This window comes from Pteropus medius, unplaced genomic scaffold, assembly GCF_902729225.1.
Source record: "Pteropus medius unplaced genomic scaffold, Ma_sr-lr_union100, whole genome shotgun sequence".
NCBI classification, from domain to species: domain Eukaryota; kingdom Metazoa; phylum Chordata; class Mammalia; order Chiroptera; family Pteropodidae; genus Pteropus; species Pteropus medius.
Genome location: NW_024344374.1, coordinates 5,163,666 through 5,182,938, shown reverse-complemented (window position 1 = coordinate 5,182,938; position 19,273 = coordinate 5,163,666). Strand labels below are relative to the sequence as shown.

At 35.5% G+C, this 19,273-nt stretch overlaps 1 protein-coding gene across 2 annotated transcripts in view; it reads left to right on the top strand.

The window, feature by feature from the left end:
* Positions 1-19,273, top strand: part of SVEP1 (sushi, von Willebrand factor type A, EGF and pentraxin domain containing 1) — a 153,353-nt gene that overhangs the window by 71,197 nt on the left and 62,883 nt on the right. For both annotated transcript variants that reach the window (XM_039870681.1, XM_039870680.1), the window contains 12 exons: positions 121-252; positions 824-1,018; positions 2,209-2,330; positions 4,177-4,285; positions 5,035-5,199; positions 5,703-5,936; positions 7,846-8,007; positions 9,283-9,444; positions 14,723-14,884; positions 15,283-15,371; positions 16,476-16,572; positions 18,176-18,289. In XM_039870681.1, the coding sequence (XP_039726615.1) occupies positions 121-252; positions 824-1,018; positions 2,209-2,330; positions 4,177-4,285; positions 5,035-5,199; positions 5,703-5,936; positions 7,846-8,007; positions 9,283-9,444; positions 14,723-14,884; positions 15,283-15,371; positions 16,476-16,572; positions 18,176-18,289 (1,743 nt within the window). The remainder of the gene's footprint in view (positions 1-120; positions 253-823; positions 1,019-2,208; positions 2,331-4,176; positions 4,286-5,034; positions 5,200-5,702; positions 5,937-7,845; positions 8,008-9,282; positions 9,445-14,722; positions 14,885-15,282; positions 15,372-16,475; positions 16,573-18,175; positions 18,290-19,273) is intronic.

Here is a 19,273-nt window from a genome sequence, read left to right as displayed (position 1 = left end):
TAAATCGAATGCCCAGCTGGTTTGTATAGATAGAAAATGAAAATTCAAATCAAATGAGGTGACTAATAAAGTGACTGAAGACGGGTAACACCCAAATTGGATTTCTTCTTTTCTTTCTAGGGGGTGTGTTGGTCATTACAAGAAGTCATACGCCAGGAGACCTTTTCCCTCAAGGAGAGACCATAGTGAAGTATACAGCCACTGACCCCTCAGGCAATAACAGAACATGTGACATCCACATTGTCATAAAAGGTATTGTCTTCATAAGCCTTCAAAAATCTAGTTGACATTTGATATATGAAACTGTTGTTGCACTCTATTTTGTGAAACAAAATAGACTACGAGCAGTAGATTTTTAAAGTTAGAATACTGACAGATTTTCTTTAGGTTTCTAATTATTATTACTTCAGTTCATGATGGAAAAAAAAAACATTTTCTTCCAGAATAGTCTTTTAATTAACATTTTATTCACATTTTCTCTAAGGTACAGAGTATTATTGTCATGATCCTAATTGGAATGCTTGAGGAGACCAAATTTGAAAATATATTTGCTATATAGTGTTATCTAGTTTTCACTTTTTTCCCAAAAGAATGCCAGAAATAACCTCTAATCAGAAATAAATACCTTTAGCTTTTCATAAAATATGTACAACCTCTAATAATATCAAAAGCAAATATTGCTATAATCCCACACAGGATTTATGGTGAAAGTTATTCTAGGAATATGGTGGACAGGAGGAATCCTTTTCATAATTCAACTTAGACTCCAGGAATTTAATTTTCCTGTACCAGTATATATGAATAATGCATTGTTTTTATACAGGTTCTCCCTGTGAAGTTCCATTTACACCTGTAAATGGGGATTTTATATGTACTCAAGATAGTACTGGAGTTAACTGCACACTAAGTTGCTCGGAGGGCTATGATTTCACAGAAGGGTCTACTGAGAGGTATTATTGTGCTTATGAAGATGGTATCTGGCAGCCACCATATTCCACTGAATGGCCAGACTGTGCTAGTAAGTTTCAATTTTTTTCTGGACTCCTTTCGTATACGTGAATGTGTGTCTGCCTGTATGTGTACATTTCTAAGCGTTACAAAGGAAAATTACCTTACTATAGGGATTAAGTTTGGTGAGTGGAAAATGTTGCCATGAATTCGAAATGTTTTCAGATAAACGTTTGTCCTTCGATTTTAAAATGTTAGCCCACCAGAGTCTTGTTATTGATTAGATCGCGATAGGAGAAAATTCAGTTTAAGACAAAGCCATCTAGACCCTCTCACTGCCATTTACCAGGAATATCTCAAGAGACTTGTCAGCATGTTGTTCTTGACTTGTAAACTTAAACTTAACATACACTCTCATAGTCTTCAGAAGAACTAATATTTAAAGTAAGAACCAATGTATGTGATGGAATAAGACATCAGTCACATATTCTTTAGATCTGGTTTAGATTTAAAGCTGTAATCTTAAATAAATATTGTTATTTAAAAAAACGATATCTTTGTCTACTGGAAATAATATTATCTGGAGTGAATTTTTGATCCAGTACCATGGGACATGCCAGTGTCCTGGGAAAAAAGTAAAGCATACTTACTTGAGCAATTTTTTTTTTTCCCCAAATTTGGGAAGTAAGGAGAAGTAAGGAGAAACAATAGGATTTTAATGGTGATGCTATCAGGAGGCATTATCTCTGAATATTTTCAGTCTAACCCTACAAGCTTCTGATCCAAGGAGAAATTTGTCTCTGTGAAATTACATTTTTAAGAAATATAATTTCACATAATATTCAGAAATTTTAAAATTTCTATTGGTTGAAAACATAAACATATATATTCTAAGTTTCTATAAATATAAAGTATAATCTCTTTGACCCCCATGATTTTTCCCAGAAACATAATAAAAACCATTTTTATATATGTTTTTCCCTTAAATGCCTACTTTTTCATATGGTTGGAAGTCAAGAATAATTTATGAAAGGAAATTCATCACTGGATAACTGGGTACAGTGTTTGCTTGGCTTACATTTGGTTTATTATGATTAATTAATGCCTAGAAACTTTTCTTAACTGTCATCTCTTATTTTTATAACAACCCCACAAATCATGTTAGAGTTAAGATACTAAATCATAGTTATTCCATGGAAAGTTAAATCTTTATTTTGAAAACACTAAGCTATTGAAGCTGTTTTTCCCAATATTTTCCAGTAAAACGTTTTGCAAATCACGGGTTCAAGTCCTTTGAGATGCTGTACAAAGCAACTCGTTGTGATGACACAGATCTTTTGAAGAAGTTTTCTGAAGCATTTGAGACAACCCTGGGGAAAATGGTATGTCAGTAGTATTTCATTATTGTTTGTCATTTTTAAAGGATGCTGTTGAGTTTTTCATAGCCCCCTGGGTCATCGGCAACAGAAATTCCTTGTCCTAATGATTTCCCTCTTCTTCGTGATCCAAACTTGCTCCTAATATTTAGAATTATTCATAGGCTTTGGCCTTCTAGAGTGAATTATAATTTAATCCGTATTTAAACATTTTGAATTTTTAAAAACACCCTGAGTCAGAAAGTCAGAGAAGCTTAGGGTTCGTGTGGTTTGAGAATGTCTGCTTTATTATTTAAAATATGACAAACATGCCATTGTAGACTATATTTATTTTGTGATGAGATAATTGAACATTTAAAGGATTTTCTTTTTAATGCATTTTTAAAGGCTCTTTCAATGATTACAGTAAAAGCAAAACAATGTATTTAGCTGCGTCAAGCATCTTGAAGGCCTGAAACATGTTATACATGTATTTTACCCTAACAGAGTAGCTTAGATTTTGGATAGATTCTGAAAGTAGATTTAGTAGTCACAGTAGATTTGATGTAGAGTGTGAGAGAGGCTTGAGGAGACTGGAATGAAGTCAGAAAAGATCTTTTTACACACTTTTTCTGACTTCACCTGTTTTCTCAGCGAAAAAAAGATGCAGAATAATCAGCTTAGAGTAAGGATTGGGAGGAGTTGTTGGAGATTTGAGAAGAGGGGAGATGAAAATTCCCTAGGAGAACATAAATGAATATATTTAAGAAACATAGTAAGGTTGGCAATAAGGGTTGTGTTTTCTCTCTAGCTGTAATTGACCATGTGAGTGCAGGTGCGTAGAAAGCAGAGCAATTAATTTCACTACAGTTAAATGCTCTAGATAAACAAATTGAGGAAGGTACATGCAAGGATGTAATTCATGATGATGGACTATGGAATCTAAGATGGGTAAATAAGGAAGTGAAGACATCAGGGGCTGATGATGAACAGTGAAGAGGTGGTAAGTCTGATGAAGCCAATGAATTGTTGAGTTCCTGGGGGTAGAAGAGGGTGCAGTTACTGGTCATGATGAGGTCTTGAGGGTATGGCCATGAGAATGAGTGACAAAGTAAGGCTGGCAGACAGAAGAGGAAAATGAAGTGAGAAACCAAGGCATTGGAAGGATTAGTTAGCTGGATATAGAAATCACCAAGAATTATAATAGGGACAGTCAATAAGGTTCTAGGAATCAAGTGAGAGTGTGTGACTCAGAATGGGAAAAGCCTACAGATGATGGCCACAGGAGGGGCAATGTATGGTATGCTTGGTACCATAAGTTTCAAAACCGTGAGGCTTGAAAAGATGCCTGATCTGAAAGCATCGATGAAGTGAGGAAGACATGTCCTCTACCTCCATGCCTACCACTTTAGAAAACTGGAAATCAGGTTTCATTGAGAACAAAGGTGAAGGGAACATTAAAAGAGGAAGTACCAAAAATAATAGGAGATTTGCTGATTACTACCTGTGATTACTGACTGTGAGCTTCAGAAGGCATAGAGGAAGGTTTTGAGGACTTGGAGATGGGAGATGGGGTCGGAAAATAGGAATCAAAACAGCCATACGGAGTAGAAGTTCAGAGGTAAAAGATATCCCAGGAGTCCTGGGCTTTTCTTGATAAGAGGCATGAGATTAATCCTCATGGTTCACAGGCAGTCAGAGGGAGGGAAAGGGGTGGAGGGGGGTCAGGAACCTTTCCAAGAACAGGCAGAGCTCTAGAGCCCTCTCCTCCTTCCAGCTGATGGAAATGTGAAGGCCTGGGGAGCAGAGGGCTTCTCCAGAGCACACGGAGATGTGAATGACATTTTATCCTCCTCATTTTTTTTATTTGCAGGTCCCATCATTTTGTAGTGATGCTGATGACATTGATTGCAGACTAGAAGACCTAACCAAAAAATATTGCCTTGAATATAATTATGACTATGAAAATGGCTTCGCGATTGGTAATTAATTTATTTAGTGTCAGTAGTTTGCAAGATTGATGTGCAAAATAAGAAAATAATTCCAGAAGACGGGGGCAAACTAGAAAAGTGAATTTGATTAATTTATTCATCAAGTTATTTTTTTTGATGACTGAATAATTTGATACTGTGCTTAAAGATCTTTATGGATATATTACATTTGGGGATTCAAATAAATTCTTTCGAACTATTAGCCAAAACTCTTCAGGATGATAAAAACTAAGAAAACGAAGGCACTTTCAAATATTGATATGCTGCCTTAGAAGAGAATAGTAATAAAGTTCTAACAGCATTTTTCATATGGCATTCAGTTTAAATTGCAGTTAAGCCATTAATTTAAAATAGTTACACATGTAAAATGAAGCTGATATAAAAAAAGAATGGAGCAAACCCCGAAGGGAAATAGGAATTGATTAAAATTCCGCACCCACCCCCCTATTCACTTCTAAAGCTAGGATATTAAGTCAAGCATAGAATGGTTTAAATGCCTATATAACTCCATAGAAACTTTTCTTTCTACTTTTAATGTAATTAATCCATTGGTAATCTAAATTTAGTATGAAGTGCATAAAATTACAGCATAAGATTATAGATGAAACTCCGTATATGGTGCATTATGGGCAATTTAAGCAATGGTCAAGGACAGTTTGACTTGTGGCTTAACGTTAGAAACTAAATGCTGATGATGGTGCAGCTGTAGAATCATTTATTTCAATGCCCCAAATGTCCAGGACCAGGTGGCTGGGGTGCAGCTAATAGGCTGGATTACTCTTACGATGACTTCTTGGACGCTGTGCAAGAAACACCCACGGGTGCCGGCAAAGCCAGATCTTCACGGATTAAAAGAAGTGCCCCATTAACTGACCATAAAATTAAGTTAGTTTTTAACATCACAGGTAAGGACAAACTATTTGAAAAACGTAATATTATGTGAAATTCTTGGTTGGAAACCTATTTTTCAAATTTTCCATTTGTTCTCATTACCGGGACATGACCCTGGAACTGAAGAGAGCGCAATCAAATTTAAGTCTTGTCATTTTTTGCAATTTAATATCACATATTTATTTTTTGGTTCTCACATCAGCAAGCATTTTGTTTTGTTCTCATCTTGGCATGATGAACTAAGGCATGCTTCTAAAAAGCAAGAATTTAATAGGAATATGTTATAATATTCCTGCATCCACAAAAAGGAGATGCAGATCCAGCATCTGAGAGAAAGATTAAAACAAAGTCTATTGTCATTGATATTATCTGTGTACTAGTTGCTTAGTCAGTAGTGGTTGAGTTTATTTTTTCTGGAAGGTTTTTAATGTATCATTTCTTTTTGGTAAAAACTAACTACAAATTGCCTCTTGAAACACTCTGTGTTACGTTTTATATTATTTTGTTTTTATCTCAGGTAGCGTGCCATTACCTGATGAGAGAAACGATACCCTCGAAATGGAAAATCAGCAACGACTCATTAAGACGTTGGAGACTATCACAAATCAGCTGAAAAGGACCCTCAAGGAAGATCCCTTGTATACCTTTCAGCTCGCATCTGAAATTCTTGTACCCGACAGCAATTCTTTAGAAACGGAAAAGGCTTTCCTCTTCTGCAGACCAGGCTCAGTGCTCAGAGGGCGTATGTGTGGTAAGACTTCTCCCTGCAATCAAAAATATGTGGTACACATTGGGTTAAATGAGATGGGTAGAGTCGTTTTGCAACTATAACAGATATTGAAGCGAAACATACATTTCTCTATCGTCGCGTGGTTGTTATTATTACTATTTTGTCTCAAAAGTCTTAATAACCACTATTGTTCGGACAAGAGAACTATTTTAGGTGAGGGACTCAAATCTTAATTTAATTTATGGATTTGTAGACTTCACGGCTTTCAACGGCAGCTCTAACAAAAACTCATTTTGACCACTTCTGGAGGCTGGCTCAGCACATCTTGTGCTTAATCCTGTTGGCCTACTCTATGACGTACCATTATGATCAAGTCCATTTTACAGATGAGAAAACTGAAGCCAGGGAGGCTAAGAACTTACCCAGTAAGCCCAACCCCATTAAGACCGTGAATGCTGTCACTAAGATTCCCACTCGGGCAACCAACACCAAGTTCCCATAGCACAGAACTAATTGTTTAAACGGGTGCAGGTCAGTGGTGCTTTGACAATATTGTTCAACCATCACCTCTGTCAGAGTTCCCAAATATTTTCATCACCCCCAGAGGAGACCCCGTACCCATTAAGCAGTCACTCCCCATTCTCTCCCCACCCCTTAACTTTAACCCTTATTCTAGATTGTCACAATCTGGATCAATTCCAGCCTGTTTCCCATTAAAAAGTCATTATTTATAGATAGTAGAATCTCCACTAACTACAGTCTGTACGCTCAGCTGCACCAAATGACACGAGTCTTGTGTTCACCTCCCCGTAGGCGTGGGGTCTTGCGTCCTGGTTGGAAAACCTCCTTCGACAGTTCTTAGTGCTGCTATTCTGAGAGACCAGCTGGGTTTTTTTCATGGTGTGATCAATTCAGCCCAACAAGCACATTAAAATTGTCATTCTGAGCCTGCTCTCATTTCCTCCCCACCCTGTGAGTAAAACTCAGAAAGCACCTTGGCCTATTTTCCACATTTTCAGTGTGGTCTTCAGATGACCCGTGTCAGCATCACCTGAAGTACTTGTTGAAATAAATGCATCTTGACTCAGGCCCCCATCCCAGAATTAATGCAGCTGGCACTTTGGGAATGGGGCCTTGGAATCTGCATTTTAGTACATTCCTAGGTATTCTTACACATTTTCGCACCTCAGAATCACTGAGGTACTCATTTCAAGTGCACTCTCTATAAGAATATGACCCTTGCTAGCAGCCTCTTGGTGAGATTTAACATTCCATTTTGGTCTCAAAAATTCTGAATCACTCCATGCCTGGCAAAGAGTAAGCCAAATCTCCAAGGAAGAAAGGTCCTAAAATTGGCCTTTTCCTTAGGGCCTTGGCTCCGAGGATGCCTGAACTTGCCTTCAGTGGGCAGTAATTCCTGCAAGCAGAGACAAGGATCTGCTTAACTCACCTGTTACATGCTCACCACCATCTTAGCTTGTTTTTGTTTCTAGAAATGATGCTGTAGTAGATAAGCAGCCAGTTTTATAAAGGGAACCATTCAGAGGAACAGCTAGGAACCCACTTTTAAAACCTCAAAGTCTCAAATCAACCTAAACATTCCTTGTTGTAGCCTTTTCTTCCAGTGGCCTTCTCTTTGTTACCGTGTGTTTCCCAGGATCTTTTAATTTATTGTCATTTTAACCCATAATTTAAAGCCTCCATTATATAAACCCTAAGCGTGGTCAACAAGAATTTGCATTTTCTAAAAATAGCCTCCTGTTGGTTTCTAGGAATATATTTTTGGAAGGTTTATCTTGTAAGTAAACTTCTAGCAGAAATTTTTACCTATAAACCTGGAAGCAGGCTTTATTACTTTCATGCCTTATGAGAAAAAAACCCATTCCTGTTGTTCACTATATTTGGTGTTTCCTGTTTGTTTTTTCTTCAGTCAATTGCCCATTGGGAACCCACTTTTCTCTGGAGCGTTCTATCTGTGAAAGCTGCTTGATGGGCTCCTATCAAGATGAAGAAGGGCAGCTTGAATGCAAACTCTGTCCAGCTGGGACTCACACTGAATATCTCCATTCGAGAAGCATCTCAGAATGTAAAGGTAGAGACTTCATGCACGTTTTGAACAGAAGCCTGAATTTTTGTCTCCAGTTAGGAAATCAAAATGGCAAATAGGATGAAGTAAGAGCATTACCGAAAGCAATTGCATTATATTTTTTCTTTCAATTATAAAATATTACTTGAATGTTTGCTACACTTTAATTTTATCTTTCCTTTTGGAACACTCTGTTGCTCTAAGTTAGCCTCCATTGTCAATAATTCCAGTCTATATTCATCAGTTAGCCTGGACTTTTTCATTGAAACTCACTTTAGTAGAAAAGACTTTTATAACACTTAGTAATCATTAGGTTGCTTTTTATTAGAATAATATTTGATTTCATGAGATCAACTCTGTTTACTTGGAAATTAATAACAACAGATATATATGCATCTATTCTTGCTAACAAAATAGTCAATATTTTCAAAATATTTTACTATTATTCTCAATGAACGTTCCTGATGGAAAGTTTTCTTTCCTAATTGAAGTTACAGTAAGGCACTAAAAGAAGGAATTTCAAAATCATGCCTCCTTGCTGTTGTTGCCAATGCAAGTGTAATGGCAAATATAAACTTGAGAGCAGCACTGAGTGATTGGCAGTGCACTAAAAATGTTAGCAATGCTGACAAAGCATCATTTGGAGGTCAAGGGCAAAGGGAAAGGACAGCACACTTGAAGTCAGAGGATCTGGTCCTAGTCTTCCTCTACTACAAAACCATTGCAATGACTTTTAGAAAGTTGCTCAGTTAACCTCTCTGGGCCTGGTGCAAAGACTATTTTTACTTTCTCTTCCACCAGCCATCAAATGAAATGGTGTTTGTAGATAGGAAGAGGTAAGAGGACCAGTTCTTATTTAGAGCTACAAAGGTGCCAGCTTAGTTATGAGGCTCTAGCCCAATTTGGGGTTTTGTTTCCATCACCCAAGAGAACGGTGTACAAGGTGAGAACTTGTGCAAGGACAAGTTCCCCATGCACAGCTTGTTCTTATGAGAGTGACTTTCTGAGCTGCAGATGTCTAACTTCACTCAAAAAATATTTATTTATACTTTTTGTGTGTCAAACACTGTGCTGGATAGTGAAAGAAGTAACTGGAAACGAGTCTAAAACTTACTAGTATACAGAAGCATTGGGAAGTCTAAAATACAATGTGTATGCTTGGAGTTCTTTGTGTCCCTCATTCTGTCCTAAAATAAAAATGCAGAAAACGCTATCCCAGACAGTGCTAATTTTATACAACTTAATGTCATTGTTATTAACCATATTATTTTTTCTTTTTAGCTCAGTGTAAACAAGGCACCTACTCATCAAATGGGCTTGAGATTTGTGAATCATGTCCGCTGGGCAGTTATCAGCCAGAATTTCGTGCCAGGAGCTGCCTCCCATGTCCAGGAAACACTTCAACTGTGAAAAGAGGAGCCATGGACATTTCTGCTTGTGGAGGTTATCTGAGCCTTAGACATTGATATTTCTTCAAACCTACTAGGTTCTATACGTGAAGGAGTGGAATATTTTCAGCAAAACCATGTGTCTGCTGTGTGTAAAGAATATAAATAACTGTCTCTTCATAGAGTGTTTCCTTTTATTCAGCCAGCCAATACTTAAGTATAAACACCCGCAATATAAACACTGTGCTAATGCAATTAAGAACACAAAGAAGTACAGGACTTGTTACTAGGCCTCAAGAGGATTAAACATGTGGCTTCATGAGGTGGTAGAGTACATCTCAACTAGGAACTTTGTTTCCTCATTTATAAAATGAGGTCCTGCCTTGAAACTCTAAAAGTACATTCTATGAATTATGACATTTCATTCTCTACAATTGAAGATTTTCATGAGTGCTTATCCACTCTGCCTGCACATTATAATCAACTGCACATTTATATCAGTATTTTAAAAATACTGAAGCCCAATCTCCAGCCCCAGACATTCTGATTTAAATTGTCTGGTTTTCTTTTTAAGTTTCCTCAGGTGATTCTACAGTAACAGGAAAAGTTGAATAAATTAATTTTGGTTCTCAGACGTCAGTACGTAGGACTTGTTAAAACACAGTTTTTAATTCAGGTCTGATTAGGGGCCTGAGAATTTGCATTTCTAATGAGTTTTGAAGTAAAGCTGATTCTACTTGGTCCAGGGACAACATGTTGAGAACCACTGGTTTACATAAAAAGATGAGTTCCAACCTTCAAATCATTCTAATGTCCCTACTAAGTACAGGTTTCCAGCAGTGTAAAAACTGGAAGGCAAAAAGAAAAATAAAAGATGAAAATTTAGAATGATTATGAAAGTAGGAATGAAATCAGGGTCAGCCTATTATCAGAAATTCCCAAAAAATCTGCAACCACTTTGCAAAATCAGTGGACCTGGATTAAAAAAAGTTGTTGGCCTCCCTCTGCTCTTTCACTGGGAACAGAACAAGCATGCATGACTGAAAGATGACTTTTAAAAAATTTTTGTATCCTCCTCATTCTCCATCCCCTTATTTAAAAATCTAAGGTCTATGGCAATCGCAGAATCAAAAAGCTGTTCCCTTGTTGAGTGAGTGACATTTCTAAGAAGCCAGTCTGCTGGTTCCCCATTTCTCTCAAGCTACACATACACACACACGAACACACACATGCATACACATGCATGCACACATTCACACGCACACACATGCATACCTCTCCCACCCTCATTGCATGCCAGTCATATATACATCTGCAATTAATTAGAGACAGATTCCTAGGAAACAACTGCTTAATACCTTTGAGTGTAGTAGTGGGCAGGGCGGTGTCCAGCATTGTATCCTGGGAGATGTAGTCCTCATTAGTTAAGTGCTACAGGGAACACATACAATGAATTATAGATTTTTATGTACTCCATCTGTTAAAATTATCTCAGTCTAGTAGTATCATGGTAGACAAAGTCTTTTAGACCTGAGGAATTGAGTGTGTAGTATTCATCGACCCAGTGTTTCACTGAAGAGTTGAGAATTTAACAAGAACCTAATTGAAACTCAAACCACGTCTGTTGTGTAATACCAGCTTTGGGTTTTTTGTGGGTTTTTTTTTGCGGGGCGGGGGGGAGGTTTAATTAGAAGTCAAGCAAGGCTTCACATAATAGTTGAAATAGATCTATTACAGACTCTTATTTTGTCAGTATACAAACTAATTTTGGGAGAAAATCTGCAGTAAAAAATTCTCTTTCTCTCTCCCTCTCTCCAACCACAAAAGCAACTAGGATTTTTACAGTGAAATGAGTTTGTAGTTGACAAGTTTTCTCCTTGAGCTTTCCAAATAAGCACTGGGGTTCGTCTAATACCAAATTATTGCAATTAAGCAATTATAATTCCCAGAAAGTCTCCAAACTTCTGGTAACTGCCGTATTTTCTATTATTCCTAGCACGAGTTTAACCACATTCTGCTTGTCATGAGTGAGAACTGGAAATGACAGAAGTCAGCACTCTTCCCCGCGGTGCTGCATAAACACCATTTTACCTTAAATTCATATGAGTTCTAAAACGGTCCCTTGCGTATTTTAAAAACTCTTACTTTTCAGTTCCCTTTCCCTCTTTCTCTTCTTTTTCTTTCTTTCCTTGCTTTCTTTTTCTTTGATTTCTTACTGTATTGATTCATTTTTATGGGCATGTTGTACAGTTTACCTTATTCTAAGATTTTTTTACATTCTTTAGCATGTTTCACTTAAAATATCATTAATCAATATAGCGATTATATTTAAGTAATAATATTTAAGTAATAACTATGTTAAAGTAATATTATGTGCTTTATACATTTCATCTTTGATTACTTCTTAGACTTAAATATTCTTGGGTCTGTGGTTACAAACTCAAAAGTCTGAAATTTTTTCATTTTTTTTAATGATTTTTATCGGAATAACTCCCACATATGATTTTTTGATGATGGTGTTGTTTACATATGATCCCATAGGAGAAGTAGAGATTGTTTTGGAACGGGATGACAGCATATCTTACCCTAACCCTCTGGGATAAAGTTAAAAGGAGAGTCAGTGACCTCTGACCTTGTTTTAGGAAACCCATTTAAAAGGCAAAATCTACTTGGCTCCAGGGCTGTACACATTGTCCTTAACACTATCAGAGAACAGACATGTGGGATTACATTTTTCCCTGGTTATTTGAGTGCTCTAGTGCTCTATTTTTAATTCTGTTTCAATATCACTTTTGACATACTTAGATCTTTCCCCCCCACCCTTTCTCTCTCTCACATTAAAGAAGTTAGACAGATTTTATTCCATTTTCTTGACTCAGAAACCAGTTTCTTTGGCCAAGATTCAAAATGAAACTTTCTCCCTTCTTTTCTTATGACATTAGTCCATTAGGAGTTGCATATGTATATGTATGTGTGTGTGTGTGTGCGTGCGTGCGCATGTGCACATGTGTAATACTGTATTATATACTAGATAGTGCCATTATTATATATATGTGTATCTTTTTACATGCATGTTATATGTATGTGTATATACATATATATATTTACTGAATATATAAATAATATATTAAATGCTGATTGTCCACTTCTAAAAAGTATATTTCTCATGACAACGGTCTGCCCTTGGAATATAATTTAAACTAATTTTCACATGAAAATTTATTTTATATTTTCTATCCCAAAAAGCAAAATATAGACAACACAGCATGCTAGTAATTTTGAGAAGCCAGGTGGCTTATTGACTTTTATCTTAAGGTTTTATTATTATTATATCTCAGTATATTTTTTGACAGTATGTCAGTGTTTAGGGCATAGACTTTTTTTTGTGGGTAAGTTTGCACTGAAAAAAATTATATGTAAAAAACAGATTAATTCATTATAACATCTTGGATTTTATTGACAGAATTTATGTTTTTAGCTTATCCACACTCATAGATATTCTCTCAAACAGCAATTTTTATACCTGTACCAATGGAAGATTTATGCTTTCAATTAACTAATTAGCTGTTTAGAAGGTAGCTTTTTCAAATAGGCAATCATTTTTGGAAACTTGAGATTCAGAAAACCCATTTTAAAATGAACAAGTTTATAATATTTTTATGCAAAGCCCTTCCTAGAGCTCTAGAGGTTTAGTAACAAGTGTAGATTAATTTATTCTTGGTGAAAAGATAGAGCTTAACACTTTTCATGACTCTAACAAATATATTCATGAAATATTTTCTAAATAGCCACAAGAAATATTTTTCTAAATAGACATTAATACTATATTTTCTGCCATCTCTTGATTTGACTCCTTTTTGTCAGTTAGATATGAAAAATGTTTGACTGGTTGTTTCTCCTTAAAAACATTGATCTAAATGTCTTGAGGTTACCACAAACATTTTACTGTTTATTTAATGTTTATCGTCATACCAGTAAAAAAGAGATGCCATTACCTGGAGTATCCTGCTCCCTTTAACTTCAAGTGCATCTCTAAATTTTTCAACCACTTTCTAATTATTTCTGTTGTACTAATTTTTATTATCAAGAATCTAAAACCTAAATGATAAGTACCTTGATATCCTAAATAGCTACATCCTCATGTGCTATCTTCTATACTTAAATTTATGTAGACAAGTCTTAATAGTTTTAGTACTTTGCTGTTTATAAGGGTTTAAGGGCTCACACAGATGATACTAGTTTATACAAAGAACGAACACACTCCACCTAAATTCATGTTTGAGTTGAAGTCTAAAACCCCAACCCAATAATTAGTCGTGGGTAGTCTATCCATTGTCCCTTTGCCACATGTAACAGAAACGTATTGAAGAAAATCCGGACTCATGTTATGTTTGAGGCTATTTTCTTATTTGGTTAATATTCCACCGATTATTAGCAGGAGAACTTCAGATTTGATTAAATAACAATATTCAAATTTTTATTCAGTGTTGCTTACAAGAAGGATGTCTAACAAAATGACATTAAAATGTTTAAAAATAAAAGGAAAGATCTCCCCCACACACACATACACACATAATAAATAATAGACAACTATATAGGAGTAATAAAAATCACCAATAAACATTGTTTAAAAGCAACTTCATTTATCATCAAAATGCAAATTAAAATAAGTGCAATTCCATTTTCACCTTCAAAAATTTTAATAATCATTACCATTGCTGACAAACATGTAGTAAGAAGAGCATTTCACATACTGCTGACAGAACTATAAATTGAAACTTTTTTTTAGTGATTTGACATTATATATTGATGTCTTTAAATTTTTCATATCTTTAACTATTCAACTATTCAAATTTAACTTTTATTCCCCAGGAAATAATTGAAGCTATATACAAAATTTATGTCTAACTTTTGTGTCAGCATCATTTACAATAGCAACCAAATAGAATCAACCTAACTATCCAATAGTAAAGGAAATGTTAGATCAATTATGGTATGTCAGTGGAATGTAATATTTCTCATTTATTCAAAACCATGTTATTTAATAATTTGGGGAGTGATTTGGTAAATGCTTATAATGTTAAGTAGAAAAATCAGAATACAATATTATATGACCAATTCTAATTTTTATCGAGTTAATGTGTGTTCTTAAAGACAGAAAGGAAAAACACACAAAACATTTATCAGGGTGATAAAATGGTCTGGGTATTAAATATACACAGGAGCATATATTAGCAATTTAGTGGCTCTTTTACAACCAAAGTTAAACAAATTTCTTTTAAATGTAGGGTGTGTTGTTTCAAGGCACAAATAGTTTGTTTTTACCTTTGCAGTACCTTGTCCAGTAGGAGAATTCTCTCGTTCTGGGTTAATGCCCTGTCATCCATGTCCTCGAGACTACTACCAACCCAATTTGGGGAAGTCCTTCTGTTTATCTTGTCCCTTTTACGGAACTACAACCTTCTCTGGTGCCAGATCCATCACAGATTGCTCCAGTAAGATGATTTACTTCATTTCTACATAATCTTTTATTAGAGATTTGTGCTTATCTCTGTGGTCACAATATTCAGCTTCAGCTCTGCATTAATATTTTCAGTGGATTTGGGTTTCTGGATTTGTTAAATTGTCCTTTTGATGTCTTTTTGATGACAGTGTCTCAAATTTGGGAATGTTGAACTCGATAACTTCCGATTTTTTTCTAAGAGTGTAGAGTTTAATGATATAGCCCATCCATTTCTGTTGTCTTAATTTTTAGTGTCACTAAAACAAAATGTATGTGGTTTTGCCTACTCTGAGAACCAGAATCTTGACCGTAGGACTTAAATAGAGTCTACATATTGGCAATATCTACCACACACTAAAATGTTTCTCTAATGTCTTCCTATTTTATTAGGTTTTGGTTCAACTTTCTCAGCAGCAGAGGAAAGTATGGTACCCCTTACTTCTCCTGGAAATATCGAAACAAAGTATGAAGTTAGTCAGGCAAGTCTATTTTCTACATATAAAATTTTCTCTAGTGAAATGTTTGGAAAACAGTTTGTCTTTACATGTCACACAGAGGAAACCTACCAGAGTTGAAACTTTAAGTAATCAAGACTCATGAATATTATCAATGAATAATTGTACATATACGTAACTTCTAATAAGAACTTTCCAAAAATTCAGAATTAGGAGTTCTAAGTACCAAATATGGGATTTTTCCCCCCAGCAATGTCTGTCATAGAGAATGTGTAGATGTGAAGATTTACTAGTAATTAACTTACCACAAGCATAACCCATCATTTGAGTAAGGGCATTTGGACTTTTTCTTTTTGGCAGGAAGAGTTACTCAATTTCCATAAAAATTATTTTAAAATGTTTTGCCAGCAAAAAATAATCATTTAGTGGGGTGAGGTGTGGGTTTAAGAAAACTAAGCATAACTCATGAACATAACTAAATTGCTTTCTATCTTTTTAAATATTAGTTAAGATCGATTATTTTGATAGATTCAGCCATTACTCTGAATTCACCCTGCCTAGTGTCATGATAAATCTTTTGGCTTTAAGTATTTTTAAGGAGGATAATGTTTTATTTCTTATTTCAATTTCCTATAGCCTTGTCCAAACATACTGACTTGTAAGGGACTTCATACGTCATATTTAAAACTAAGCCTAGTGGACATAGAAATTTGTAAGAACTTCTAGAGCTGTGACTATCAACCCTGGAGATGTATTAGAATATGCTGGTCAATTTTTGAAAATAATGGTGCACAGATCCCACTCCCAGAGATTCTGATTTAGCTGGTCTGGGTTGGCACGCCATCCTTAGTATACTTTTAAAACACCTCAAATGGATGCTTATGTGCAGCCCATGTTTAGAAACACTGCTTGAGTTTACCAGAACATCACTTAATAATATATATCACCTATGCCCATATATGATAGGTACCAGCGTTATGCAGGTGCAGTCCAGTTAGCTTGAGTAAACTTGCCTGGAAACAGGAACAAGCTATCCAATGTTGCCAACCTTCTAACTCCCTAGTCAGGATTGCTTTGAAATGAATAGAGGGTTTTGTCTCTGACAGATTTCTTTTCTGCCACTGGCAGGTTTTCCATGAATGCTTCTTAAACCCCTGCCACAATAGTGGAACCTGCCAACAGCTTGGGCGTGGTTATGTTTGTCTCTGTCCACCTGGATATACAGGTAACATAGAGAAATGCAAATTTTAATATATTTTTCATATGAAATTATTGTGACTTACAGTATCAAACTTAAGAACATTAAAAATAAACCCTGTAAGATACATTAGGCCATATCAATGCACAAAAATTTGGTTGAATAAGATAAACCAATAGGTGGTAAAAGATATACAAATTACAGTTTTCTTTACACATTTTAGAGGAAGAATAAAGAATTATGCTTTCAGTGGAAAGGTCACATCATAACTCACATTTTAAACTGGAATACAGTTCCAGAGGCCATGTCCAAGGTTTCATTCTAACAAATTAAATGCATGACACTCAACATAGAGCAGATTGTCCAATATAAACATTTTTAAACAAACTCCACTTTTCTTCATTTACTTCACACTAGTGTAAGTTCTTGTGAATAGCAGTGATTTGTTGCTTTGTTTTTATATTTCTGGAAGCTGTGCTTAGAAAAATAGCCACTTTAGACTTGATCATGTAGGAATTATGTAAGAATTACGTTTGGTCTGCATTTTAGTTCAGTCCAGAAACATAATTTTTGAGAGGAAATGAACTATATCTTGAAATTGCAATTTATTTAAAATAATTTTATTTTCTTCCAGAAATTAAGTTTTTTCATTTTCCAAATTTTGTGCAAGCAACATGAAGTTTTTTAATGGAAAAAATAATATTTAAAGAAAAGAATTTACCACAAAAAAACAAAAAACAAAAGGAAAGTCAGAAAATAAAATATAGCTTGGGGCTTTCAAGAATATTGGCATTCCCCTTATAGCTTGTTCATGCATGGGCATGCATGTTTCAACTTTTATAAAAATTTTTGTCATGACGTTCCATAAGAATTAGTGGATCTTGTCCAGGAATTTTATAGATGAGTGGTGATTGAGAAAAAAAGATAATGTAAGACAGTAGTTCCGAAGTATTGATGTGCATCAAAATCGTCTGGAGGGCTTATTGAAACAGAGATTGTCATACCAGTATCCCAGAATTTCTGATCCAGTAGGTCTGGGGAAGGTCTGAGAATATGCATTTTTATCAAGTTCCCAGGTGATGCTGATGCTATTGGTTCAGGGTCCACACTGTGAGACCCCGTAGCATAGAGAAGGAACATGGTTTCTGGCAGAGCAAACCCATAGATAACCTTAGATGCAGATGCAGTCCCACTCTGGGACACCTGGCATGTGAGTTGAGATCTGGTATGATTTAACCCCACCCCTACCACTCAGCCAAGTGACCTTGGTAGCAAGTGTATTTGATTTTGTAGTTCATACTTTGGAATTACCTAATCCCTGGCTCTATTTTATACTTCCAGGTTTCCAGGTTTCCCCCCACCCACCCACCCACCCTACTTCTAACTGGGAATCTGTGCTATCTTTTATGTATCCTTATGAGGATCTCTTAAATCTGTTTAGAAAGAGGCAGTACCATTATTATATACTTAACTAGATGGTAGTACTTAAGAAAGATGGGTTTTTTCTTCACCACCACCATTTGCTATAAATTCTGGTTATTGGGATAATTACCTTTAAATGGTCATGATTCTGTTTCTCTTAATCTCTCTCTCTCTTTGATTGTTCTTCAGTGTTTGGTTTGCATTTTAGGCTTAAAGTGTGGCATAGACATCAATGAATGCAGCTCACTGCCATGCCTCAACAATGGAATTTGTAAAGACCAAGTTGGGGAATTCATTTGTGAATGCCCATCTGGTTACACAGGTAAGGGGAAAGTGTCTTGTTTTTACAGTATAAACCTTGGAATTGTTAAAATTTCATTGCCGAAAATCAAAACCACAATGAGATATAACCTCACACCTGTTAGGATGGCTGTTATTAAAAGATAGATAACAGTTTTGGCGAGGACCTGGGGAAAAGTGAACCCTTGTGCACTGTTGATGGGAATGCAAATTGGTACAGCCACTATGGAAAACGGTATGGAGATTCCTCAAAAAATTAAAAATAGAACTACTATATAATCCAATAATCCCATTTCTGGGTATCTATCCAAGGGAAATGAAATCATTATGTCAAAGAGATATCTGCAGCCCTGTGTTCATTGTAGCATTATTCACAATAGCCAAAATATGGAAACAACTTAGGTATATATCAAAGGATAGATGGATAAATATATATATATATTTATATTTATATAATTGAATATTATTCAGCCATAACAAAGAAGGAAATCCTGCCATTTATAATAACAAGAATAAAACTTGTAGGCATTATGCTAAGTGAGATAAGTCAAACAGAGAAAAATATATATTGTTTGATCTAACATATGTGTGGAATCTAAAAAAGCCAGACTCATAGAAACAGCATAGAATGGTCGTTGCCAGGGGCTGGTGGGTGGAGGTATTAGAGATTTGTTGTTTAAGGGAACAGACCTGCAACTATTAGATAAATAAGTCATGTTAAAGACTTAAGGAAGAAACTCAGAAAGAGACGAACAAACAATATGATAAAAATGTTTAAACAAAATTATATTTATTTTCTTAACTAAAAAATGCTTAGGTCTTCATGGTTGTCATTTTCCAGTGCATGCTGAAAATGTCAAATTTGTGGTTAGAAGATGTTTGCAGTTGGCTGAATGAAAGAAAATATGTTATTTCGATGTGCTTGGCAAAAAGCAGAATTTTCTCAAATATGTTGCCCGTGATTTCCAGTTGTTCTGCACATATACCTGAACAACTTGCTTGAAAA